This window comes from Boleophthalmus pectinirostris, unplaced genomic scaffold, assembly GCF_026225935.1.
Source record: "Boleophthalmus pectinirostris isolate CB_2022bp ecotype Guang Dong unplaced genomic scaffold, ASM2622593v1 HiC_scaffold_15, whole genome shotgun sequence".
Taxonomy (NCBI): domain Eukaryota; kingdom Metazoa; phylum Chordata; class Actinopteri; order Gobiiformes; family Gobiidae; genus Boleophthalmus; species Boleophthalmus pectinirostris.
In genome coordinates this window covers 5,310,516-5,337,433 of record NW_026571070.1, presented here as the reverse complement: position 1 = coordinate 5,337,433, position 26,918 = coordinate 5,310,516, and the positions used below count along the sequence as shown (strand labels likewise).

The following is a 26,918-nucleotide window of genomic DNA, read 5'->3' as shown; positions in this document are numbered from 1 at the left end:
ATTATGAATGTGAATGTGGGTGGATCATTTAAGTTATTTCCTATGAGGACGACTCAAATATACATTGAGTAATAATGTGCAGTTTTGTGCACATTTGTTTTATGTTTTAGAGAAACTAAACTTAAAACCACATGGCTAATTTGCATAAATTATAAGCTCTGAAAAATCAGTTCGCTCCTTGTGTGCTGATACGGTTCAGCTTCTGTCGAACTTACTTACTGACTACAGTAGCAGTAATGCTCCGACAATCCATCAAGCGGTGTGGCTTCATAGTTTACCAGAGTTGTACTAAAAAATTTTGACTGATTTTTGAGCGCTGTGTACCACATAAAATTGGTTCAAGGTTAGAAAGCACAACCAGAATTAATACATAAGGCACACCGGATTATAAGGCGCACTGTAAATTTTTGAGAAAATGTAAGTATTTTTATTTAAGTGCGCCTTATAGTCTGGAAAATACGGTATTTATTTTTTATATATAAACTTGTCTTGACCCAATACATATACAGTATATTGTATAAAAATCTCTTGAGGTCATTTGTGCGCTGTCTACATTTAATTATACATTGTTTTCTTGTCTGAGAATCAGGAAGAGCACTGTTAGCATACAAGTTGTTTACCATGACTGCAAAATTCGCCTCTGGTTTCTGAAAGCTGTGAATCATTACGATGCCCAGAATTCCAAAGGTAAGTGAGGAATAACTTTGGACCACTGCAAACCGTCTTAAAGTTTTCACGTTTTTAGGACAATAAATATCAGGTACAGCACCTTTAACTTTAAAAATAATTTGCGAGTTAAAATTTTTTACTGTTATTTTATCTTTTACTTACTACATTTTCCTGCATTTTGACAACTTAATTTCGCAAAAAACCCGTGTAAATAAACCTCTAATTATCTTTAACACTGAGGCAGTAGGACTGGACTTGTGTCATTGCCGTCGCTGTTGCCGGTCCAGTAATCCACGTAGCATCTCAATACCGTTGCTAATGCTGTCCTTGGCATTCAGGAGACCTCTACGGTGTCCTGTTTGGTCCAAATGCCCGGCGCATACAAATGAAGCCGCGCACATCTGTCCCACTTAGCGCGCGCGCTGATGGCATGAAAGCTCGCCAGCGCCTTTGACTTTTCACGGCTCACTGCTCTGATTAACCAGTGTATTCAGGCCTGCAGTCTATAAAACTAGTGCAAAGAAGAGCCCGGGCCGCCCCAGCCAACGCAGCCAGCCAAGGGACCCAAACACACACGTATTTTCAACGATAAAAACAGCCAGAGACGAGTAAAATGTGGAGCTGGTGTTTACATGTGGTGCACGCGAGCCAAGAGCTGATATTGCTTGGTTCCACTTGGTGTAAGGAGAATTATCGTCTGCCAGAAGAAGAAAAAAAAAAAAGGTAAAAATGGCCAAAAAAAGTGCAATGTTTTAATTATTACTTTTTTAGGCAGCTGCTTGTGTTTTAAAGTATCAAAAAGACATCACATGAAACTATACTGGGTCAGTGCAGCCAGTGAAGTGAATTTTCAGAGTCAGACTCACTTTTATGCATCCCCAAGAGCTTCTTTTTTTTTTCAGTTACAGAGCAGAAGTTAAAAAAAGAAAGAAAAATAAAGCTGATTGAAAATAAACAAACAAATAAATAAATAAATGGTAACACTTAAGTTGCGTGGTCCTCTGTGTCGTTTTATTTATTTTATTTTATGTATGTTATTGACTTTATGGATTGATTGATATTCTATGATCTTTTTTTTTTTTTTTTTTTTTTTCCAGTTACAGAGCAGAAGTTCAAAAAAAATAAAGCTGATTGAAAATAAATAAATAAATAAATAGTAACACCTGAGTTGTGTGGTCCTCTGTGTCTTTTTATTTTATTTTATGTATTTTATTGACTTCATTGATTGATTGATATTCTATGGTTTTTGCTTTTTTTTTTTTTTTTTTTTTTTTTTAAGCTACTATGGTTAAATCAGAGCATTTATTTTATCATTTTAATATTATTATTATGTATTTGTGCAGCACTTTGGAAACTGTTTGATGTGAAATGTGCTACTTAAATAAAGTGGATTGGATTAGATTTAGTTCACATGTTACTCACTAACTAAGTAGTAATTGGTTTCCTAATTAGCTGTTACTTAGCTATTAGTTATCACTTATTAATGCTTATTAAGATTTCAGTGTATGCACAAAAACATCTTCTACTTTAATGGGAAGAAAATAGTTAATGGGTTAGTACTCGCAAAATACAGCCTTAGACAAAAATGCATTGAAAATACTTTAGAAATATTAACAAAAATGTAATTAATTAAGCCCTTTTTAAGCATTTTACTATTAAATAGGGCCCAACCAATATGGATTTTTTTGTGCACGATATGATGCCGATAAAACAGAAGTTGGAGCTGCCGATAGCCGATATAAAAGCTGATAAATCTTCAATTGATTATAAAACTTAGGTGTGGCTCTACAGAATTTAAAATTGGGTTTGTTTAGGCGACATTTATTGATATTCTGCCTTTTTACGTCATATTTAAAGACAGTAGGTCGGCCTAATGGCATTTTTGCATCACATTCTTGCCGGTAAAGAAAGTAAAAACTATCGTTATCAGCCTTTAGCAGTAAATGTGTGTGCGCCGTTGAATGTAATTAATTATGTGCGTAAATACTAATCATTCACACCTCTATTCACGGCTCATTTACATATCAATGCAGGTCCAAAAACATATATACAGCCACTATAGTCACTTTACACTAGGCCAATGTCAGAGGCAGCAGCTAAATAATGAAAAAGAACCAAAAGTAGCTTCAAAACAGACACATTTGGGTAACACTTTATAATAACTACACATTATTTAGCCTTAATAAAGCTTGAACAAAGACTTAATTAATAATGACTCATGCTTAGTAAATGCTTAATAAAGGATAATTAGTCTTAACTTTCGAAAAGCTCTCAAAAAGACTTAACTAACAGATAACAGCTGTCTGAATTATCATTGCATTGCATTATTAGTAAATCTCAGCATTTCTCAGCATTTTTCTTGGTCAAGTGCTCATTGACATATACCTTTGTGCCTTTCAATTTTTTTGCCTGTTTCAGGAGCTCATTTTGTGTTTTTCTGCTTGTAAATCTCACAATGATGGATGTTTTTTTTTTACCGTTCCTGTTTGGAAGTGTATGGCATGCAGATATTGTGTTTTGTTGAATGTTAATACCTTTTTTGAGAAAATACTCAAATACTCGCACATAGTCACTTGCTGCTCCAGTGTGCGAAGCTCTTCAGGTGGTGCGTCTTCAAAAAAGTAAATCATTCTCTCGTAGCTTACTAATGATTAATAAATGCTCAGATGGTTAGTCCATGAATAATTAAGTATGAAATAATTATGAGTAACTATTTACAGCACAGGCAAATTAAGTGCAAGTGCTAATTAAGGTAGTAATTAAGTAGTTACTAAGCGTGAATCATTATTAATTAAGTTTTTGTTCATTATTAATTAAGCCTTTGTTCATGCTTTATTATGGCTAAATAAGGTGTAGTTATTATAAAGTGTTACCCACATTGGTAACACTCAGCGCTCACACAGGCACCTCTCAGATCACAAGTCTGCGCAAATAAGTGTCCTTTCAATCCTGCTTCAAAACGATGGTTCGTAAATGTAATATAATCCAGTATGTTGACAGCAGCTGCGAGTGTAAACAAGCCTCTGTGTGTAAGCAACACTCTGGGGGAGCAGGGATCAGGGGCAGTACGGCATCACAGACAAAGACAAATTACTCCACAGATAAATACTGATGCGGCGCCATATATTAGGACATTTATCTGTCTGTAAATTGGATTAAATGGACATAATATAGAGAGTCTAAGCTTTATATTGACGTACAACATGCCCTCGTGGACTATCAGCCAATATCTGTAAGAATTAGGCCGATATGTCTCCAAATGCCCAGATCGGCCAACCAATATATCGGTCGGGCACTAGCTACTAATCTAAAGTGTTACCAAATAAATAAATTAGTAATGTAAAGAAAATAAATGCAATACACCTTTATCAATTTACCCCCTGTGAAGATGAGATAATTGGTTTGTTTCTTCCTAGTTAAAGCTACAGTAGGTACATTATTAGACAAAAAACAAAACAAACAAAAGACTAAAATACAAATCTTTGTCTACTTCAGTTGTGTAATGATTTTTAACGCAAAAAAGCCTGAGAGTTTCTTCAGCACCACGGACAGCGCCCACTGAAAACCCTCTGCTTAAAATAGTCTTTTTTTTCCCTCCACCATTCCCAAGTCCCAAATTACTATCATTTAGAAGCAAGACATCTGAATGGAGTTGTTTTTAGAATTTGGGGAAGAAGACCTGGTTTAGTTCGGATAAAGTCCCTGTTTAATCCAGTACATCTTGAATCCAGTTTCAGTTTAGTTCAGTTCGTTTCTGTCGTATAAGAAAATATTAGACTTCACATAACTTGTTGCTGTGTGATGAAAACAGACAGATGCAAAATGGTTGTGTGCCCAAAAATTGTTTTAAAACAGTCCCAAAGCCTCATTCAGATCGCAGAGAAATGTCAGAGTAAGGTTTTCACAATCTAAACAAAAATATGAACAACTTTTCCAGCAATTTTCATATCAAACCCTGACAGCAAATCCAGTATTTTCTTTGAATATGTCGACTTTCTATCCGTCATATAGTTGTGTAATATTTTTTCAATGCAAGAGGCCAGTGAGTTCTTTCAGCACCACGGACAGCACCCACAGAAAACCCTATGAATAAAATAGTATTTTTACTCTACCATCCCAAGGTCCCAAATGACTACAATTTCGAAGCAAGATGTCGGAGTTGAGTAGTTTGGAAGATTTTGGACGTGGAGACCTGGTTTAGCTCTAGTAAAGTTGAATCTTTAGGCACGTTTAGGTACTGTTCAGTTTCCGTCATACAAAATATATTAGACTAGATATTAGGGAAATGGCTGTTTGTCCAATCGGCCTTTACTTTAAAACAATCCTAAAGCCTCATTCAAATCATGATTTACTTTTCTTACTAGACAAATGCCAGTGTAGGGGTTTCACAATCTAAACAAAATATTAACAACTTTTATACCAATTTTCATGACACACTTTAACAATAAATCCAGTATTTTCTGTTGTTGTTGTGGTTGTGGTTGTAGTTGTATTTGTAGTTGTGGTTGTGGTTGTAGTAGTAGTAGTTGTTGTTGTTGTGGTTGTATTTGTATTTGTAGTTGTGGTTGTTGTGGTTGTAGCAGTAGTAGTAGTAGCAGTAGTAGTAGTAGTAGTTGTTGTTGTTGTGGTTGTAGTTGTATTTGTATTTGTAGTTGTGGTTGTAGTTGTATTTGTAATTGTCGTTGTGGTTGTATTTGTATTTGTAGTTGTGGTTGTTGTGGTTGTAGTAGTAGTAGTAGTAGTTGTTGTTGTTGTTGTGGTTGTAGTTGTATTTGTAGTTGTAGTTGTGGTTGTAGTTGTATTTGTAGTTGTTGTTGTGGTTGTATTTGTATTTGTGGTTGTAGTTGTATTTGTAGTTGTGTGGTTGTAGTTGTATTTGTAGTTGTGGTTGTATTTGTAGTTGTGGTTGTAGTTGTATTTGTAGTTGTCGTTGTGGTTGTATTTGTAGTTGTTGTTGTGGTTGTATTTGTATTTGTATTTGTGGTTGTAGTTGTATTTGTAGTTGTGGTTGTAGTTGTATTTGTAGTTGTAGTTGTATTGTTTGTATTTTGTATTTGTTTAGTTGTATTTGTATTTGTAGTTGTTGTTGTTGTATTTGTATTGTATTTGTATTTGTGTAGTTTGTATTTGTAGTTGTAGTTGTAGTTGTAGTTGTTGTTGTAGTTGTATTTGTATTGTGGTTGTAGTTGTATTTGTAGTTGTATTTGTATTTGTTGCTGTTGCTGTTGTAGTTGTTGTTGTTGTGTAGTTGTGGTTGTTAGTTGTTGTTGTAGTTGTTGTAGTAGTTGTTGTTGTTGCGGTAGGACACTATAAGATTTTTTTTTTTTTTTTTTTTTCATCTTCATCCTACTCCTTTTGAGCACCACCATGTATAAATCAACGTTTTAGTTATTATTTTTGAAATTTTGTTGTACCTGACTCAAACAAATACATGGGGGAAAAAAATAATATGTCAACTTACTATTTATTGTATAGTTGTGTAATATTTATCAATGCAAGAGGCCAGTGAGTTTCTTTCAGCACCACGGACAGCGCCTACATAAAACCCAATGAATAAAATTGTATTTTTACTAGTGATGTAATGATATCCATCTCATGGTACGATATTTATTGTGATATTTTGAAAAGGTTAATATAATTGTAGATGGGACAAGATTTGGGTGTGAATTATTACACACAATCCCAAGAATTCAAGTAAAAAACAACAACTTTTATAGCAGTTTTCATATCACACTTTAACAACAAATGAAGTATTTTCCTTGAATATGTCGACTTTCTATCTGTTATAAAGTTGTGTAATGTTTTTCAATGCAAGAGGGCAGTGAGTTTCCTTCAGCACCAAGGACAGCGCCCACAGAAAACCCTTTGAATAAAATAACCATTCCAAGGTCCCAAAATGACTACAATTTCAAAGCAAGATGTCGGAGTTGAGTAGTTTTGAGGATTTTGGACCTGGAGACCTGGTTTAGATCTAGTAAAGTTGAATCTTTAGGTACATTTAGGTACTGTTTAGTTTCACTCATACAAAATACATTAGGCTTCACATAATTTGTTGCTGTTTGACCAAAAAAGGCAGATGAAAATGGATGTGCCCAATCATCCTTTGCTAAAACCTCATTCATGCTTTACCTTTCTAATCAGACATATGTCAACGTGGACTTTTCAGAATCTAAACAAAAACATTAACAACTTTTATAGCAATTTTCATATCACACTTTAACAGCAAATCCAGTATTTACTTTGAATATGTCGACTTTTATAGCTGTGCAATGTTTTTCAATGCAACAGGCCATTGAGTTCTATCAGCACCCACAGAAAACCCTGTGAATAAAATAGTATTTTTACTCTACCATTCCAAGGTCCAAATGATTACAATTTCAAAGCAAGACATCTGAGTTGAGTAGTTTTTAGGATTTTGGACCTGGAGACCTGGTTTAATTCTAGTAAAGTTGAACCAGCAACATAACTTGTTGCCGTGTGACCAAAACAGGCAGACACAAAATGCTTGTTTGCCCAATCACCCCTATTTGTTTAAAACAGTCCTATAACTTTATTCAGAATCAGGCTTTACTGTTCTTCTTAGACAAATGTCAATGTGGGCTTTTCAGAACGTCAACAAAACTATTAACAACTTTTATAGCTCAGAGCAGTTTTTTTTTTTTTTTTTTTTTTTTTTTTCATCAACTCAAAAAAAAAAAAAAAAAAAAAAAATCTTCTCCCCAAAAAAAAAAAAAAAATTCTACACATTTTTTTCAAAAAATTTTTTTTTTTTTTTTTTGTTTTTTTTTTTTGTCAGCCACATCAACAGCGGAAAAAAAAAAAAAAAAAAACACAAGAGGAAAAAAAAAAATTGTAGAAAATTTTTTTTTTTTTGTTATTTTGAATTTTTTTTTTTTTTTTTTTTTTAGTTGGTGAAAAAAAAAAAAAAAACACTTAGAAAATAGAGCCCAAATGATCGGCCTCTGTTTTTTTTTTTTTTTTTTTTTTTTTCTCTTGCCTCTCAGGGCTTCCATAGTTTTCATATCACACTTTAACAACAAATCCAGTATTTGCTTTGAATATGTCTGCTTTCTATCTCTTATATAGTTGTGTAATATGTTTCAATGCAAGAGGACAGTCAGTTTCTTTCAGCACCACGGACAGCGCCCGCAGAAAACCCTGTGAATAAAATAGTATTTTTACGAGGGATGATTTTTGACAATACAATATCACACTATTTCGTTTATTGTTACATCCCTAATGTTTACTCAACCATTTCAAGCTCCCAAATGACTACAGTTTTGAAGCAAGATGTCAGAGTTGAGTAGTTTAGCTCTCGTAAAGTTGAATCTTTAGGTACATTTAGGTACTGCTCAGTTTGAGTCATACAAAATATGTTAGACTTCACATAATTTGTTGCTGTTTAACCAAAACAGACAGATGAAACAGTCCTAAAGCCTCATTCAAATCATGCTTTGCTTTTCTTATCGGACAAATGTCAATGTCGGCGTTTCAGAATCTAAACAAAAACATTAACGACTTTTATAGCAATTTTCATGACATACTTTAACAACAAATCCAGTATTTCCTTGAATATGTCGACTTTCTATCTGTCATAAAGTTGTGTAATGTTTTTCAATGCAAGAGGGCAGTGAGTTTCTTTCAGCACCACGGACAGCGCCCACAGAAAACCCTGTGAATAAAATAACCATTCCAAGGTCCCAAAATGACTACAATTTCAAAGCAAGATGTCTGAACTGAGTAGTTTTGAGGATTTTGGACGTGTAGATCTGGTTTAGCTCTAGTAAAGTTGAATCTTTAAGTACATTTAGGTACTGTTCAGTTTGAGTCATACAAAATAAATTAGACTTCACATAATTTGTTGCCAAAACATGCAGAGGAAAATGGCTGTTTGTCCAATCAGCCTTTACTTTAAAACAATCCTAAAGCCTCATTCAAATCATGATTTACTGTTCTTATTGGATCAATGTAAGCTTTTCACTGTCTAAACAAAAACATTAACAACTTTTAGAGCAATTTTCAAATCAGACTTTAACAACATATCCAGGATTTGTGTTGAATATTATTATTATTGTTATTATTGTTAATATTAATATAGGGCACTATAAGTTTTTTTAAACTTCATCCTACTCCTTTTGAGCACCGGGTCCCAAATATGTTCATGTATAAATCCCCGTTTTAGTTTTTTGTTTTTTTTTTTGTTTTTTTTTAATTTGTTTATTTTTTGTACCTTGCTCAAACAAATAAATGATTTTTTTAATTTATTTTTTTAATTGTATTTTTACTAGGGATGTAATAATATCAAAATCTCAGTTTTGGCAGTGCTTGGACTTGTGATTTATTATTATTTATCTTTTTTCATTTATCATTTATCTTTTTTTTTGGCCTCTGTACCATTTCATGCTTTTCATTGGACTTGCATGACTTGATTTGCAATAAATAACTGGAAAAATGAGACTGTTCTAAAACTTTTAGCCCGTAGTGTGTAACTTTTTGGTTGGTTGTGTCCATCACCTGCTTGTTTCTATGGATATGTCATTGTTCTGCTTGGAATATTCCACAGTACGACATTACGTTTATTAAACTACAAGTGTTTTGATAGCTAAAAAAAAAATATCTTACCACAGATTCGACCTGTAACTTGGTCTGGTTTGTGTTATTAGGTTCTTTTTTCAAACCAAGGGCCTTTGAGCAGTCGAAACTGTCAGGTATGAAAAGAAACCCTTGGTCTGAAAAAGGAACTTAATAACATCAATTATCGGAAGTCCAAATGAACCTCATTGGACTATGGGTCTGGTTTGGTCCCCATGAAAGTCTCAAAGATTTAATTCCATACTGTGAAACTTTCCAGAACGACGCACCCTCCACCAGAAAAGTTCCACAACGCACCTTTAAATAGAAGCCTGTAAGAACCTAAACTAAAATGTGACCGCGACACAATTTACACCAACTTTTTATCACATTTTATCAGTAAATCCCATATTTTCTTCGGCTATTTTTATTTCATATCCGAGGTACAGATGTGTAAAGCTTTTCAATGCAACGCGAGAGAGGCCAGTGAGTTCTTTCAGCGCCGCAGACAGACAGACAGACAGAAAACTCCACTGCTGAGCTGCGTATGTGACAAACGTACTAACCACTCTCAGATATGAATTCCGCAACTGCTTCTCACACAATAATGCCTTTTGATTTGGCCCTGATCAGTGCTCGTGTTTTAGTTCATAGCTTCATAATTACGGATTGATTTCGGGCTGGATGCATCGTATTCATAAACTGCGTTAGTATTCAGGGCAATTGGTTTTCGTTATATTGTTTTGAATGGGATAAAGTGGAAGTGCAATGAAGCAAGTCTTTAATTGGGAAAGACAGCGACAATCTTAAACGCTCAATGGGACCACGGCATATTAAAAAAAAAAAGAAAAAAGAAAAACGCAAATGGACGAACACGCGGTGAATGTCCAATGAGCCCGGACCAACAAACAAATACAAAAGCGCTGTTTGAGCACAGTGTGGACGGGAGATAGGGAGATGAGATAGTGAGATTGAATTTGGATAGTTTTGAGCTGACAATATTACTAAAAGATGAAAGCTGTTTTGTGTGAGGAAAGTTTAATCTCACCATCTGTCTCCCCGTATATTCGCAATCTGTCCCGTGTTCTATACCCGCTCTCCCCTCCTTTGTGTCGGTCCAAAACATTCTCGCTCTGGACGTATCAGACTTTATCTTAAACGTATAACATGAGCAGATGGAGTCTTTGTCGCGCCGCGATCTTTTATTCCGCAGCTTCGCCACTGTCCTGTGCTCCATAAACTTCATTTTATGTTGTTATAGCGGGGGGCTGCCGGGGTAGCGTTAACATTTTGAATACAAAGAAACCGGTTCAGAAAACACGGGGACGTTCAGAATTCTCCACAAACGTCCACGCTGTTCTTTACTTCAGGGGTCAAGCCGTTTTCAGGGGTGTCCGAGTGTCCAGTTGGTGAAAAAGTAGTGCGCTCTCTCCCTTTTTTTTCCACAATGCACCCTGAAAATTAGAGGGAATTGCATTGGGAGAAACAGGAAAACAACGGTGTAGAGCGACAGGTGTTTAACTGGACACAACACGACTGAATGAAGCAGATAAAAGCGCTGGTTTATGGCTCTGTTGATTCGTGATTCTGAATAAAACACGACTAAATAAACCAGGATCACAGCAGGGATGTGTTCTCTCATCGCTGCTGTTTATACTCTACACCAATAAGTGTCAGTGCACCAATGAGAACAGAACAGTAATAAAGTATGTGGATGATTTTTTCATTGTGAGCTTGCTCCAGAAAAATGGCCACAGACTACGGATGCTCTACTAATACATGTTCATTAATGTGCACTGTTCCATATTTAATTAATAAACATAAAAAGAAATAAAATTGTGTTGTGACAGAGCTCTGAAGAGGGAGCAACTTAGAGATGAGAGCAAAAGCAGGGGGGACAAAAGTGAAACTTGTTAAACATGTTGATCAGTTGTTTGGGTGAATATAGTATTTTCAAAACAATAAAACTTAACATGGTGATCTAAATATGTGATGTGTGAGCCATGTCAGACTCAGGCCAGGGGGCCAGATTTATAATCTATATATAATATATTTGGCCCGTGAGATCATACCAAATATGTATTGAGATGCCCGCTGGTTACACTATACACTAACTTTTTTCATCAAGGGCCACATTTCTAAACACAGATGACGCAGAAGGCTGATCAGGGCCATAGACTGGAATAATGTAGACTGTGAATAAATCAAAATATGTGTATGTATGAGTCAGCCATATATATTCATGCTAAGATCCTAAAAACCACATACTAAATATTAAATATTTGCTTTATCAAGGTAGATTTTCCAAAAAAATTAAATAAATAAAAAGAAAACTTGCAGCAAAAAAATAAATTTTTAATTGATGTAAGGTAATTTGGGCCAATTTTCCTGGAAACCTGAGGGTCAAAACAAATTTGTCTGAGGGCCACATTTGGCCCACGGGCCATAGTTTGGACATGCCTGGACTCTAGAAATATTATTTAATGTGTGTATTAATTGTGTTATTATTTTATATTCTGCTTGTTCTTTATTCCATGTTTAAGTAAAACTATTATTAAAAAAAATATTTTAAGAAGAAAAGGTTTAAACTAACATATCTTGAAAGAAGAGATGTTGCTGAAAATTTTTAATAAATATTTAATTTAAAATTTTTGCCCTCTGTAAATTTGTGTTTGACTAATATCCCATAGAACTGTCATGCCCCCTCTTTAACAAATGAGATGTTCATATTTTTTTGGCTTTTAATGCAAAAAATACACTACACTATCTTTACCTTTTTCTTGATAATGTTACAAAAAACTCATTTAAGCTTTATTTTTGTGTGTCTTTTGAAACTCTCAAAACTGTAGACTCAGTTTTAGCTCTTAAGTCTCCAGTTCCACTTTAAAAACACATACAGAGGCTTTACTCACCCACTTCGGACATCTCCGGCACGCTGGCGAAGTACACGTCTTTGGCGAACCTTGGCGCGTTGTCGTTGATGTCGTGGATTTTGATGTTAAACTCGGTGTCCGGCTCGAGCTCGGCGAGGGTGGTCCGGTCCAGGACTTTGGCGTGGAGGATGTACATGGCCTTCTCCTCGCGGTCCAGACGTTTGGTGGCGTGGATGTCTCCAGATTTTTCGTCGATCAGAAACAGCGTCCCGGCTCCGTCTCCGGTCAGAACGTACTTCACATTCCCGTCGCCTTTGTCCATGTTTGAGTGGAGCTGGAGAGAAGAGAGACAGAAGTTTAGTTAAGCAATATTGGGGATTAATTTTATGTTTTAGTTATGTTTTAGAAACTCAACACCATTTTTGACACCAGATTGAAGAAAACACAAACATAAAATTCATACAAGAGAATGTCATTTTCAACTCAAGATAACAGTAGTTCATTTAAAGTCATACCATGTAACCTTTTAGCCAAAAAACTAAAAATACACTAAAATAAATGTGTTTTTTTTTTGTTTGTTTTGTTTAATTTTTGATATTTTGGATGTTGCACTGCATAAAGGTAAAAAATAAATAAATAAATACAAAAATAAATAAATAAAGTAATAATAATAATAATAATAATAATAATAATAATAATAATAATAATAATAATAATAATACACATAAAAACACAACAATAAAAAAAAAAAAGAAACACACAAAAAGTAAAATAAATAAACACACGTTCTTACTATGAGTGAGGGCTTGCATCTCCACAAACCTGACTCTTATTTGACTATGATATTCAACAATACAGCATGAAAAATTATCAAAAATTATGACCGTAACATATAGACCGGGGGTGGTCAAATTTTTTTTGACTCGTGGGCCACAAAGGGTTCTAAAATGTGTTGGAAGGGCCGGACCAGGAGCAGATAGATGGAAGTTTTTGGTAATCCACCTCACACGAAGAAAAAAATAAAATAAAATAAAAATAAAAAATAAATCCCATATTGTAAAAAAAATCCCATAATTAAAAATCATTACAAAGCCATGTGAATAATTAAGTTTTTCATGTTTTAAGACTGTAAAAAACATTTAAAGTACAACATTTTTAGACTTTTTTATGCATTTTACGGAATTAATTGCATGTAAAGTCCCATGTTCTTCGAAGTCCATGCATTTCTACTATTCGTTTTACTTTTAAGTTGAAGAATACATCCACTGACCTTGCAAAAATATAGAGTTTTCACATTCACGGCCGATTCATAATGTAATAACCTCGTGCGATTTCATAATAATTTGATCTTGAACACGCAAAGACTCAAAACGCCATTGAGTTTAAGCGTTACGTGAGCAGATTTCTACAGTATTTCTCAGCGTTTTAAAAGCAAATACAACTCCGCTCTGTCAGATTAACGTTCGGCGTAGAGCGTATCGTGACAGAGGCCGGTATTTGCAAATCTTATGTAGCTCGAGCCTGTTAGTTTCACTTTACCAGCGTTTGCATCAGCATCGCGGAGCTGCCTGTTTATTTAGTAAGTGAACTCTGTCTTTCTGTCTGTCTGTGTGTCGGTCTGGAGTATTCCCTTGTAAAGTAGGCACTAAATTGGGTTGAGTCATTAATTATGTAATGGATTGATTTCAAGCAGTTGCCTCAAAGGACTGGAGCGCCCTTATAACCTGTGTGAAGGTGAGATGAAATAATGGGGAATACAGAGTGGAAACCATTGCCAGATAAATGGAAAGCTACATTAAAAGGGCCCGAGTTACGTTATTTTCTGATCTACGGGGTGTTATAATGTCGTTTCCTCATCGCAAACAGACCTGGAGTTGTGTTTTAGTTTCATTCGCACATGTTTAACACACAGTCCTGCGTATTTAGGCTCAGTTTTTCTCTCAAACTGCAAGAACCCCGGAAGTTGTAGACCGCGCACTGGCAAACTCTGGGTTCCAGCACAACACAGCAGTTAACAAAAAGGTCAAGATGGATGTAGACGAAGACAGACATTCTGTGTTGGTAACGATTCCCAAGATCGAGGATTTAAAGTCGCACCTTAAAGTAGAACTAAACACAAAAGCCACATTTATTGCTACAGAGCTGTTTATACTGTGTTTTAATAACTTATCTGCAGTTTATTTATTTAGTTTGGTTTTTTTTTGGCATTTTTGTGCAAACTAGGTACATTTGCTGTTTTCTAGGAAAAAAAGAAACAAAGAAACAAACAAAAAAACTGCCTAAATATAAGTTTGTGATGCCTTCAGTGGCCTCTGTGATTTCAAGTAGTTGGTGACGTCACGCAAGACTTCCACGATTATATCCGGATGTTCCTAATTACAACTATCTGGCTTATACCCTCGAGACTTCGCCCCCCCCTTCCCCCTCACCCCCCTTTAGTCTTCCAGATCCGCCCCTTCTCCACCTTTCTCCTAATGCTCCCCTTTAGTCCTCTAGATCCCACTCTCCTCTTTTCCCCCCTCACTCTCCTCTTTAGTCCTCCAGACTCCTCTTCCTCTTTAGTCCTCCAGACTCCTCTTCCTCACTATCCCTTTTAATCCTCCAAACCACGGCTCTCATTCCCCCTCACTCTCCCCTTTAGTCTTCCAGACCCCTCCTCCTCCTTCTTCCTCACTCTCCCCTTTAGTCCTCCACACCCCGCCCCTCACTCTCCCCTTTAGTCCTCCACACCCCGCCTTCACTCTCCTCTTTAGTCCTCCAGACCCCTCCTCTCCTCCTCCTTCCTCCTCACTCTCCCCTTTAGTCCTTCACACCCTGCCCTCACTCTCCCCTTTAGTCCTCCACACCCCGCCCCTCACTCTCCCCTTTAGTCCTCCACCACCCACCTTCACTCTCCTCTTTAGTCCTCCAGACTCCTCCTCTCCTCCTCCTCTCCTCACTCTCCCCTTTAGTCCTCAAAAACCCGCCCCTCAATCTCCTCTTTCATCCTCCACAACTGCCCCTCACTCTCCCCTTTAGTCCTCCAGACCCCGCCCTCACTCTGCTCTTTAGTCCTCCAGACCTGCCCCTCACTCTCCCCTTTAGTCCTCAAAACCCCACCCCTCACTCTCCCTTTTAGTCCTCCAGACCCCTCCCCTCACTCTCCCCTTTAGTCCTCCAGACCTGCCCCTCACTCTCCCCTTTATTCCTCCAGACCCCACCCCTCACTCTCCCCTTTAGTCCTCCAGACCTCGCCCCTCCTCTCCCCTCACTATCCCCTTTCATCATTCAGACCCCACCCCTCAATATCCCCTTTAGTCCTCCAGACCCCTCCTCCTCTCCCCCTTGCTTTCCCCTTTAGTCCTTCAGACTCCTCCTCTCCTCCTTCCTCCTCACTCTCCCCTTTAGTCCTCAAAAACCCGCCCCTCACTCTGCTCTTTCGTCCTCCACAACTGCCCCTCACTCTCCCCTTTAGTCCTCCAGACCCCGCCCCTCACTCTGCTCTTTAGTCCTCCAGACCTGCCCCTCAATATCCCCTTTAGTCCTCCAGACCCCTCCTCCTCTCCCCCTTGCTTTCCCCTTTAGTCCTCCAGACCCCGCCCTTCGTTCTCACCTTTAGTCGTCCAAACTCCACCCTCACTCTCTCCTTTAGTACTCCAGAGCCCACCCCTCTTCTCCCCTTTAGTCCTCGAGACCCCCACCCTCTTCCCCTCACTCTCCCCTTTAGTCCTCCAGGTCCTGCCCAGCTTAGTAGCTCTGTTTGAAACGTGTGCAGGCGTTTGAACAATTTTTATACTTCATTTCGTTACAACTTTTTGAGTTTCTACGTGAATTTCCTCTCATTTTATTTTGATCTTCGATTGAGACACTTGCGCTTAAAACGTCTGTAAATATTGGAAGCCGATAACCATTTTCCCCCCCGTTTAAAGGAACTCTTAAAATCTGTAACGAGCGAAACAAAATCCGAACATATGGCCCATCTTATTTCTTCAAAACTAATTAAAAGAAATGTACTGTTACTGAACGTCCCATCATCCCTTTCACAAACACAAACCACAGAAGCTTCAAGGGCCCTTTTACTGACGCTCAGATATATTTACATTATGGATCTGTCGCCTTGTTTGTTTTGACACAAACTGCTAATTTTAGAAATGTAAATGTCCTTAGCTTCCCCGCGGATTCAATTTATGCACAACTCCGGCTCTGATCCAGCCATCGCCGGCGCCGCGCGTTCAAAACAGCATTCAAATCACTCCGTGCAATTCAGCCGCACTGTTTGACAATTCAAAAGTCCTCGGTAAATTAGTCCGTCTATTCTTCCACTTGATTGCGCTCGTAAAAATGCACACACTCTCCACGGAGATGTTATTGTTTTATCTGGAATGTTTCGCAGTAGGACGTTAAGCTTTGACTATATACACTTAGATGAACTTTATTGATCCACAACGGAAATAACTTGGAAAAGGAAGTTCACCCATTCGTAATATAATAAAAGAACAAAGGTAGTAATGAATTCTAAATAAGTAGGCCGTACATATAAATATATACTGTATGTACAAATAAAAGTAAACATGCAATGGAAATAAGTGCTGCATTTTTTTAACTATAAGTCGCTCCGGAGTATAAGTCACAACAGCCAAAATATGCGCAATAAAGAAGAAAAAAAAAAATACATAAGTCGCACTTTTGGGGGGGGAAATTATTTTGTAAAATCAGAGACCAGGAACCGACATTTTTGAAACTCAAGTTCTAGTAAAAACAACAGTAATAACGTCACATATGAACGGTTCTTCAGATAAACTATAACATAAACAACAGAACAAGTTTAACAAACTCTCCATCTCACTCCAAATCACTAAATCCATTCAATTCTTCATCCTCGGTGTCACTTTTGAGCAACTCCACGACCTCCGGAGGTAAACAGAGCGACGCTTCCTCTTCTGTGTCGCTGTCGTCAGACTCAGTGTCAGTTCCAATTAGAATTATTCAGGCCTTTCTGAATCCCGACAGGATGGTTTCGGTGTCACTGAAGTCCAGGCTTTGTCCGTCCATCCAGTGACTTCCAGGAAAGTTTCACGGTGTCACGAGTTTCTGTCTCGCGCCGAACTTTCTTTTTGCTGCACGATTATCTTTTCCGGCAACAGATTTTACGACTTGCAGTTTGTAATCTGCAAAATCAGATTTTGTTTTTGGGGGCATTTGTGTTCAGTCTTCTCAGTCGTCTTTATAAGTTTGTTTAAATTGGGGCAGAAGTAACGGTGCGATCGACTGACATGACACAGACAGGACAGAGGCTCTTTCTGCAGGAGACATGCGCAGTAGAGCCAAGTGACAGTGGTACAGGAGGAACAGGAGCAGCAGATACTCACACACAAGACTAGAGCGGCTGTTAGTGTGAACATTTGAATATACAAGTCACACCGGAGTATAAGTCGCAGGAAACACCCATGAAAAAAAGTGTGACTTATAGTCCGAAAAATACGGTAATAAAAATATCTATCTAAATCTATCTAAATGTCATGGAGAGCTATGAAGTGATTCTATCGAGCAGAATTAGAGGTTAGATCTGGAGAATTTTTGAGACATGCAAATGCCTCTAAAGAAATAAATACTAATGCCATACTGTGGAACATTCCAAGTGAAGCAGCAACCTCTCCATGGAGCTTAGACTGTACAGTAGGGATGGGCATGATTAATCGATTAATCGATAATTGATCATTAAAAATTTCGTCGATTACGTTAATTTTAATCGACAAACCGAATGCAGGTTGCTGTGCGTAGTGTGACCAAACAGGTGTGTACATGTGTCTCTGCATCAGAAGGAGCGAGACACAAACATTCGGTCAGTCTGCAACGTACCGAAGCACAAATGTGTATTTAACGATGATTTGTACAAGAAATTCCACACTTTCCGTTGCGTTCGGGACAAGTGTGAGTCCATGTGCACAGTGTAACAAAGCAGCACATATGTTTCGGTGTCCAGTGGGAAAAAGTTTTTCCAGGTGAGAGTCGCGCAATGTCGATGACGAGTCCCAACCTCCCTCCCCCCGTACGGTGTCCTGGTTTTGACAAACGCAAATCTGGTCACACTAACCTGTATTCACCTGAGTCATGTCTTTTAATCCGACAGAAATTTACCGCATCAGCGACACAAGAGCTGTAGTTTTATCTTCGCTTAGTTTATGCAAATTAGCGATGCGGTTTTAAGTTTCGTTTCTGTGAGAGTTGCGCAAAACTGAATTAAACACATTATAATGTCAAACAGGCTGATGTGGCTCTAGAGTCGTTACGGTTTATATGTCGTGAAGTTGAATTTATTTATGCAGATTAGTAGTGCAGATAGTAATAATAAGGATGATCATTTTAATATTAAAAAAACGTTAATGATTAATCGATAATCGATCGTTAATTCTTCCGACGATCGATTAAGAAAATTTCTGTACAGTATATATCCTGTAACTGGACATGATCAATTTTGGCTTTCAATTCGACATGGCTCCTCTCTCTGTATCTGCTGCTGTCAGACTCGTCATTTAGTCTTAAAATGTTCGTTTTAATCCACAATTCTGGGAGGTACATTTCACTATTTTGTCCCTAAATCAAGATATGAACAATAAAAACAGACCATCAGGTGAATTAAAACAGTAAATACTAGAAAGAGTAATATGTTTAATGTCATACTGTGGAACATTCTAGGCGAGAGGTTTCCAGTAGGTGAAGCGCACCTCCACTGGGGGGCGCCAAAGAGTCACTGGGGAGGCACAACACACACGGGAAGAAAAAAATAATGGTGCACATCTGTAAAACATCTGCAGCAGGATTAATATCAGTGATTGTGTGAGCGTGTATTATCTGTAATATTATGTCGCCATGACGACGTACTCATAGTTTGGAGCTTCACCTCGTATGTGCCAGAATTAAAACGAGGACCAAACCAGGACTAAATCAGGATTAAAACCAGGACTAAAGTAGTACTAAACCAGTAATAAAATCAGGACTAAAACCAGGACTAAAATCAGGATTAAAACTAGGACTAAACCAGAACTAAAACCAGGAATAAAATCAAGACTAAACCGGGACTAAACCAGGACTAAAACCAGGACTAAACTCAGGACTAAACCAGGATTAAACCAGGACTAAAACCAGGACTAAAATCAGGACTAAACCAGGATTAAACCAGGACTAAAACCAGGACTAAAATCAGGACTAAACCAGGATTAAACCAGGACTAAAACCAGGACTAAAATCTGGATTAAACTAGATCTAAACCAGGACTAAACCAGTACTAAAACTAGGACTAAACCAGGATTAAACCAGTAATAAACAAGAACTAAACCAGGACTAAACTAGGATTAAAACCAGGACTAAACCAGGTCTAAAATCTGGATTAAACTAGATCTAAACCAGGACTAAACCAGGACTAAACCAGGACTAAAACCAGGACTAAAATCTGGACTAAACCAGGTCTAAACCAGGACTAAACCAGGTACTAAAACTAGGACTAAACCAGGATTAAACCAGTACTAAACAAGAACTAAACCAGGACTAAACTAGGATTAAAACCAGGACTAAACCAGGTCTAAACCAGGACTAAACTAGGATTAAAATTAGGCCTAAACCAGGACTAAACTAGGACTAAACCAGGACTAAAATCAGGATTAAACCAGCACTAAAACCAGGACTAAAATCAGGACTAAACCAGGACTAAACCAGGACTAAAACCAGGACTAAAATCTGGACTAAACCAGGTCTAAACCAGGACTAAACCAGGACTAAAACTAGGACTAAACCAGGATTAAACCAGTACTAAACAAGAACTAAACCAGGACTAAACTAGGATTAAAAACCAGGACTAAACCAGGTCTAAACCAGGACTAAACTAGGATTAAAATCAGGCCTAAACCAGGACTAAACCAGGATTAAACCAGGACTAAAACCAGGACTAAACCAGCACTAAAACCAGGACTAAAATCATGACTAAACCAGGACTAAACCAGGACTAAAACCAGGACTAAAACCAGGACTAAAATCAGGACTAAACGGTAACTAAAAACAGGTCTAAACCAGGTCTAAACCAGCACTAAATTTAGGTCTAAATGTGAAAACACCTGTTCTAGGCAAAGCAATACCTTTTTCATGGAGCTACAAATTTTAAAATAATTATTTTGTCCCTAAATGAAGATCTGAACATTAATAACTGCTCGTGTTGGCAACAGGTTTGACTGACAGCGCCGCAAACCTCCCCCTGCCAAACCAAACCAGCAGGTGTGGGCGGGAAACCTTCGATGTACTTTCAATAACCTCAGTCCTAATTGGGGCTTTGGTTGCTACGATACACATGCTCAGATTTCTAAATATGGCTCCAAATTAGCCGCTGTAACTGTGAAAAACCCTGATTGTCTTCATTTGTGTGCAGAGTCTTTACGGCGGAGTCCATCAGTCGGCGGCGCTCGACCTCCTCTGAACATAAACCACAGACAAGACGAGTCAAACCTGACCTTTCAATCCACTATCTGCACTAATGATGTTTATGCAACAGGTCTAAAGCAGGACTAAACCAGGTCTAAACCATGACTAAACCATGACTAAACCAGGTCTAAACCAGGTCTAAACCAGGATGAAACCATGACTAAACCATGACTAAACCAGGTCTAAACCAGCATTAAACCAGGACTAAAGTAAAACTAAAACAAGGACTAAAACGAGGACTAAAACAGAGTTAAAATCACACTAAACCAGGCCCAAACCAGGTCTAAACTAGGACTAAACCAAGACTAAACCAGGTCTAAACCAGGTCTAAACCAGGTCTAAACCATGACTAAACCAGGTCTAAACCAGGTCTAAAACCAGCACTAAACCAGCATTAAACCAGGACTAAAGTAAGACTAAAACAAGGACTAAAACGAGGACTAAAACAGAACTAAAATCACACTAAACCAGGCCCAAACCAGGTCTAAACTAGGACTAAACCAGGACTAAACCAGAACTAAACCAGCACTAAAACAAGGACTAAAAACAGGACTCAAACCAGGTTTAAACCAAGACTAAAACCAGGACTAAACCAGCACTAAGTCAGGACTAAAACCAGGACTAATACCAGGAATAAACCAGGACTAAACCAGGATTAAATCTGGTATAAACCAGGACTAATATCAGGACTAAAACGAGGTCTAAACCAAGTTTAATCCAGCACTAAACCTGCACTAAACAAGGTCTAAACCAGGTCTAAAACCAGGTCTAAACCAGGGCTAAACTAGGACTAAAATCAGGACTAAAACGAGGACTAAAACATAACTAAACCTCAACTAAAACCGGACTAAACCAGGTCTAAACCAGGATTAAAACCCGGTCTAAACCAGCACTAAATCAGGACTAAACACCTGATTGTCTTCATTTGTGTGCAGAGTCTTTACGGCGGAGTCCATCAGTCGGCGACGCTCTTCCTCCTCTGAACATAAACCACAGACAAGACGAGTCAAACCTGAAATTTCAATCCACTATCTGCACTAATGATGTTTATGCAACAGGTCTAAACAAGGACTAAACCAGAACTAAACCAGGCCTAAACCAGGTCTAAACCAGGCCTAAACCAGGTTTAAACCTGCACTAAAACAAGGACTAAAAACAGGACTCAAACCAGCACTAAACCAGCACTAAGTCAGGACTAAAACCAGGACTAATACCAGGAATAAAATCAGGACTAAAACCAGGACTAAACCAGGATTAAACCAGGACTAATATCAGGACTAAAACGAGGACTAAACCAAGTTTAATCCAGCACTAGACCAGCACTAAACCTGCACTAAACAAGGTCTAAACCAGGGCTAATCTAGGACTAAGATCAGGACTAAAACAAGGACTAAAACATAACTAAACCAGCACTAAATCAGGACTAAACACCTGATTGTCTTCATTTGTGTGCAGAGTCTTTACGGCGGAGTCCATCAGTCGGCGGCGCTCTTCCTCCTCTGACCATAAACCACAGCCAAGACGAGTCAAATCTGACCTTTCAATCCACTATCTGGAAGTTGTCACAAGCAGTAATGGTGTTTTTGCAGTGACAGCGGCGGATTCAGACTCATTAAATCGGCGCTGGCGACACCGGGTATATTTAGAGCACTATTTCAAATGACAAGTAGTTAGAGGGGCTGTATTAATATTAATGTGGCTCGCATGCTGTGGGAAGGGGGAGCTAATTATTTTCCTTTCGACAGTTTGGGTGTCAACAGTGAAAGGGGAAAAAATAAAAGTTTGGATGGAAGTCAGACGTATACTGGCAGACGCGATGTTTGAATTTCAAAACGGGGCCGAATTAGTAACAGGAAACAGTGGAGTTCAAATGAGCAGCACGCGCGCTTCGTTTGGTTAAGTTTATTCAAATGGCTACCGCTCGGTGTAAAATTGCACGTATATTTGCATTGTGGGAGTGCGGAGTCGTGCCCGTAAGAGCAGGTTGCGTTACCTCCGCCGAGAGTGACTGACAGGGCAATAATAGGGGGAATGCGCGTGGATTTGAAGCGTTCAAATAGGCTTTTATAGCTGCACGTTTGGCGGGGAGAAGTGAATCCGTTTGGTGACACATGATCCGGGCTCCTGCTTTAAATGCGCTGTGTTCGTGTTGGTGGAGCGGTGCGCCGACAGACACGGGCGCGCGTCGAGGATCAAGTAACGCGAGGAAAAAGGGTAAAAAAATATGGGGGATAATTATTGAAAAGGAGTCAGACAATGCAGCGGTGTTTTCTGACTGAGGAGAAATGCAGTGGCTGAAGCAAAACTAAAAAACATGACTAAATCAAAACTTAAATCAGGTCTAAACCAGGACTAAACCAGGAACCAGAACTAATCAAGGACTAAAACCAGGATTAAACCAGAACTAAAACCAGGACTAAACCAGCACAAAACCAGGACTAAAATCAGGACTAAACCAGCACAAAACCAGGACTAAAATCAGGACTAAACCAGGACTAAACCAGCACAAAACCAGGACTAAAATCAGGACTAAACCAGGACTAAACCAGGAACCAGAACTAATCCAGGACTAAAACCAGGACTAAACCATGACTAATCCAGGACTAAACAAAGACTAAACCAGGACTAAACCAGGATTAAAATCAGGACTAAACCAGGACTAAAACTAGGACTAAACCAGGAGTAAAACCAGCACCAAACCATGACTAATCCAGGACCAAAACCAGGACTAAACAAGGACTAAAACAGGACTAAAGTCAGCACTAAAACAAGGACTAAACCAGGACTAAAGTCAGGACTAAAACAAGGACTAAACCAGGTCTAAACCAGCACAAAACCAGGACTAAACCAGGACTAAAGTCAGGACTGAACAAGGACTAAACCAGGATTAAAACCAGGACTAATCCAGAACTAAAAAAAAAGAAAAAAAAAAAAGCCAGAACTAAAATAAATGACTAGACCAGGTCTAAACCAGGACTAAACCAGGTCTAAACCAGCACAAAATCAGAACTAAACCAGGACTAAAACCAGGACTAAACCAGCACAAAACCAGAACTAAACCAGGGCTAAACAAGGACTAAAGTCAGGACTAAAACCAGTACTAAAACCAGGACTAAAACCAGGATTAAAACCAGGTCTAAACCAGGTCTAAACCAGGACTAAAATCAGGACTAAAACAAGGACTAAACAATGACTAAACCAGATCTAAACTGGCACTAAACCAGGTCTAAACCAGGTCTAAACAAGGATTAAACCAGGACTAAAACTAGGACTAAACCAGGAGTAAAACCAGCACCAAACCATGACTAATCCAGGACCAAAACCAGGACTAAACAAGGACTAAAACAGGACTAAAGTCAGGACTGAACAAGGACTAAACCAGGATTAAAACCAGGAATAATCCAGAACTAAAAAAAAAAAAAAAGCCAGAACTAAAATAAATGACTAGACCAGGTCTAAACCAGGACTAAACCAGGTCTAAACCAGGACCAAAACCAGGACTAAACCAGGTCTAAACCAGCACAAAATCAGAACTAAACCAGGACTAAACAAGGACTAAAGTCAGGACTAAAACCAGAACTAAAACCAGGACTAAAACCAGGATTAAAACCAGGACTAAACCAGGTCTAAACCAGCACAAAATCAGAACTAAACCAGGACTAAACAAGGACTAAAGTCAGGACTAAAACCAGAACTAAAACCAGGACTAAAACCAGGATTAGGTTTAAACCAGGACTAAACCAGGTCTAAACCAGGACTAAAATCAGGACTAAAACAAGGACTAAACAATGACTAAACCAGATCTAAACTGGCACTAAACCAGGTCTAAACCAGGTCTAAACCGGGACTAAAACTAAAACAAAACGCTGCAGCTGTGTTTTCTGACTGTGTAGAAATGCAGTGTAACAATTCATCTGACAATAAGCGTCAGTGACAATGAGGAAAATAATCCCCGGGGTAAATGACCTTCATGATTCAGTTGAAACAGAAAGTTAAAACTACACTTCGGAACCTTTTCTATAAAAATGGAAATGAGAATTTTAAGCTAAAAAAAAAAAAAAAGAAAGAAAAGGCCCTCCTCCTCCTCCTTCTCCTCCAGGTAAGGACACATTTTTAACACACTTTTTAAGACTCAAAAGGGAAGTCTACTCAAACCAGTTTCTTTTTTTTTTTTGTTTTTTTGGTTTGCCTCTAAATTGAACTTTTGAAAGTAAGAACTCCCACTGTACCACTGCAATTTATTTATTTGTTTTTATTTTTTATTTTTTCATCCTCATTTGGCATCTTTTTTGGACTATTGGAGAGCACAATAAACTAACCAAAAAAAACGCATATTATTTTTAATTTTTGAAGAATCCCGTCACACCTGCATTTATTTTTGGGGCGGTAAAAAGTTACACAGTGGGGCTTTAACCCTTCTGCTTCCCAAGCCACATGTCATTATGTTTTTTTTTAGGATCTGGGCTTTATTTATTGCACCACAGGTTATTATCTTTACATTTTTTTTCATTTTTTTTTTTCATGCTTATTTTGTGGTGGGGGTTTCCGCTACAGGAATAGAATGTCCCGTAGTGTCACCTGCTTGTCTCCGTGGTGATAGATATGTCTAAAAAGGGTGTAACAATAAGCGATATATTGTGATATCGTATCGTCAAAAGTCTCGTGGGCAGTCACAATATATCAAATATTTGTTTAAATGCATGGTTTTATAATCGCAACAGCGTATGGACATCGGAAACTACATCTCCCATGATTCATTTCGGCGCAAACAACATGAAGAAATGTGTTTTTTTACTTGAATTCTTGGGATTATGACGGAAATAATTCACACCAAAATCTTGTCAGGGTATTTTAAAAGCAGAAACGTGTTCTATCTGCAAAATATCGCAATAAATATCGTACCGTGAGATGCACATCGTGATAATAATTTAATAATAAAACATTCGAGGCAAGTAGGTGGCTAATCCTCCATCGCAAGAGTTACATTATACACATTTAGGAGAAGTGAAAATGAACTCTGAATTGAAATCCCTTTATTCTTATTCATTATTCTTAAGAAAAGCTGTTGATGTTCCCAAGTCGAATCAGTTTTTTGTTTCACATTTCCATATTTACTGCAGATTCTAATGAAGCTTTAAGTAAAACAATAAGAATTTAGTCTTTACTAATATTTATTGTACCTCAGATTGTTTTGTTTAGATGTAAATTTAAGTAGTTTTGAGTTAATTAGTCAGTTTTTTAAAGGCACATTATGTACATTTCTGATCACAGTCAGAGTCTCATCTCCATAGAAACAGTGTTGCTCTGCAGTATCACAGATCTGACTTGTGACCTGACCTTTGGAGTTGCTATCTGCCTGTCTCCGAGGTGATAGATAAGACAAGAAGCTGAATGCCATACTTTGGAACATTCAAGGCAAAAAAAAATAAATAATAATGATTCTTTTTTTTCGATTTTGTGTTTAAATGAAGAATGGTAAAAACGGATAACGGTTTACGTGACGTCCGTGACTGCGATGGCGAACTTTTGCACTGCATACGGACTGAACCAGGACTGATCCAGGTCTGGGACCAGACTGGAACCAGACTGGGACCAGAGCGGGACCAGACCGAGACTGAGATCAGACCAGACAGGGACGAGACCGAGACTGAGACCGAGACCAGGCCAGGACCAGACCAAAACCAGGCCAGGACCAGACCGGAGGCTCAGAGCCCACCGCAGGGCCAGAGTTCAAAGCTGAGGCTCGGACCCCGCGGAGGCTCGGAGTCAAAGCTCGGAGTCCACCCTGGTCCCGCTCTGGTCCCGGTTTGGTTCTGGTCTGGTCCCGGTCTGGTCCCGGTCTCAGTCTCGGTCTGGTCCTGGTCTGGTCTCGGTCTGGTCCCAGCCTGGTCTCGGTCTGGTCCCGCTCTGGTCCCGGTTTGGTCCTGGTCTGGTCCCGGTCTCAGTCTCGGTCTGGTCCTGGTCTGGTCTCGGTCTGGACCGGCCTGGTCTCGGTCTGGTCCCGCTCTGGTACCGGTCTGGTCTCAGTCTCGGTCTCGCTCTGGTACCGGTCTGGTCTCAGTCTCGTCTCGGTCTGGTTCCGGTCTATCTCAGTCCCGGTCTCGGTCTGGTCCCGGTCTCAGTCTCGGTCTGGTCCCAGCCTGGTCTCGGTCTGGTCCCGCTCTGGTACCGGTCTGGTCTCAGTCTCGGTCTCGGTCTGGTTCCGGTCTGGTCTCAGTCCCGGTCTCGGTCTGGTCCCGGTCTCAGTCTCGGTCTGGTCCTGGTCTGGTCTCGGTCTGGTCCCAGCCTGGTCTCGGTCTGGTCCCGCTCTGGTCCCGGCCTGGTCTCAGTCCCGGTCTCGGTCTGGTTCCGGTCTGG

At 38.8% G+C, this 26,918-nt stretch overlaps 1 protein-coding gene across 1 annotated transcript in view; it reads right to left on the bottom strand.

Annotated features, from left to right (window-relative positions):
- The window catches only part of LOC110161169 (cadherin-10-like), a 130,851-nt gene that overhangs the window by 81,100 nt on the left and 22,833 nt on the right, over positions 1 to 26,918 (bottom strand). The window contains 1 exon segment of the mRNA XM_020925882.2: positions 12,153 to 12,447. Within this exon segment, the coding sequence (XP_020781541.1) occupies positions 12,153 to 12,447 (295 nt within the window).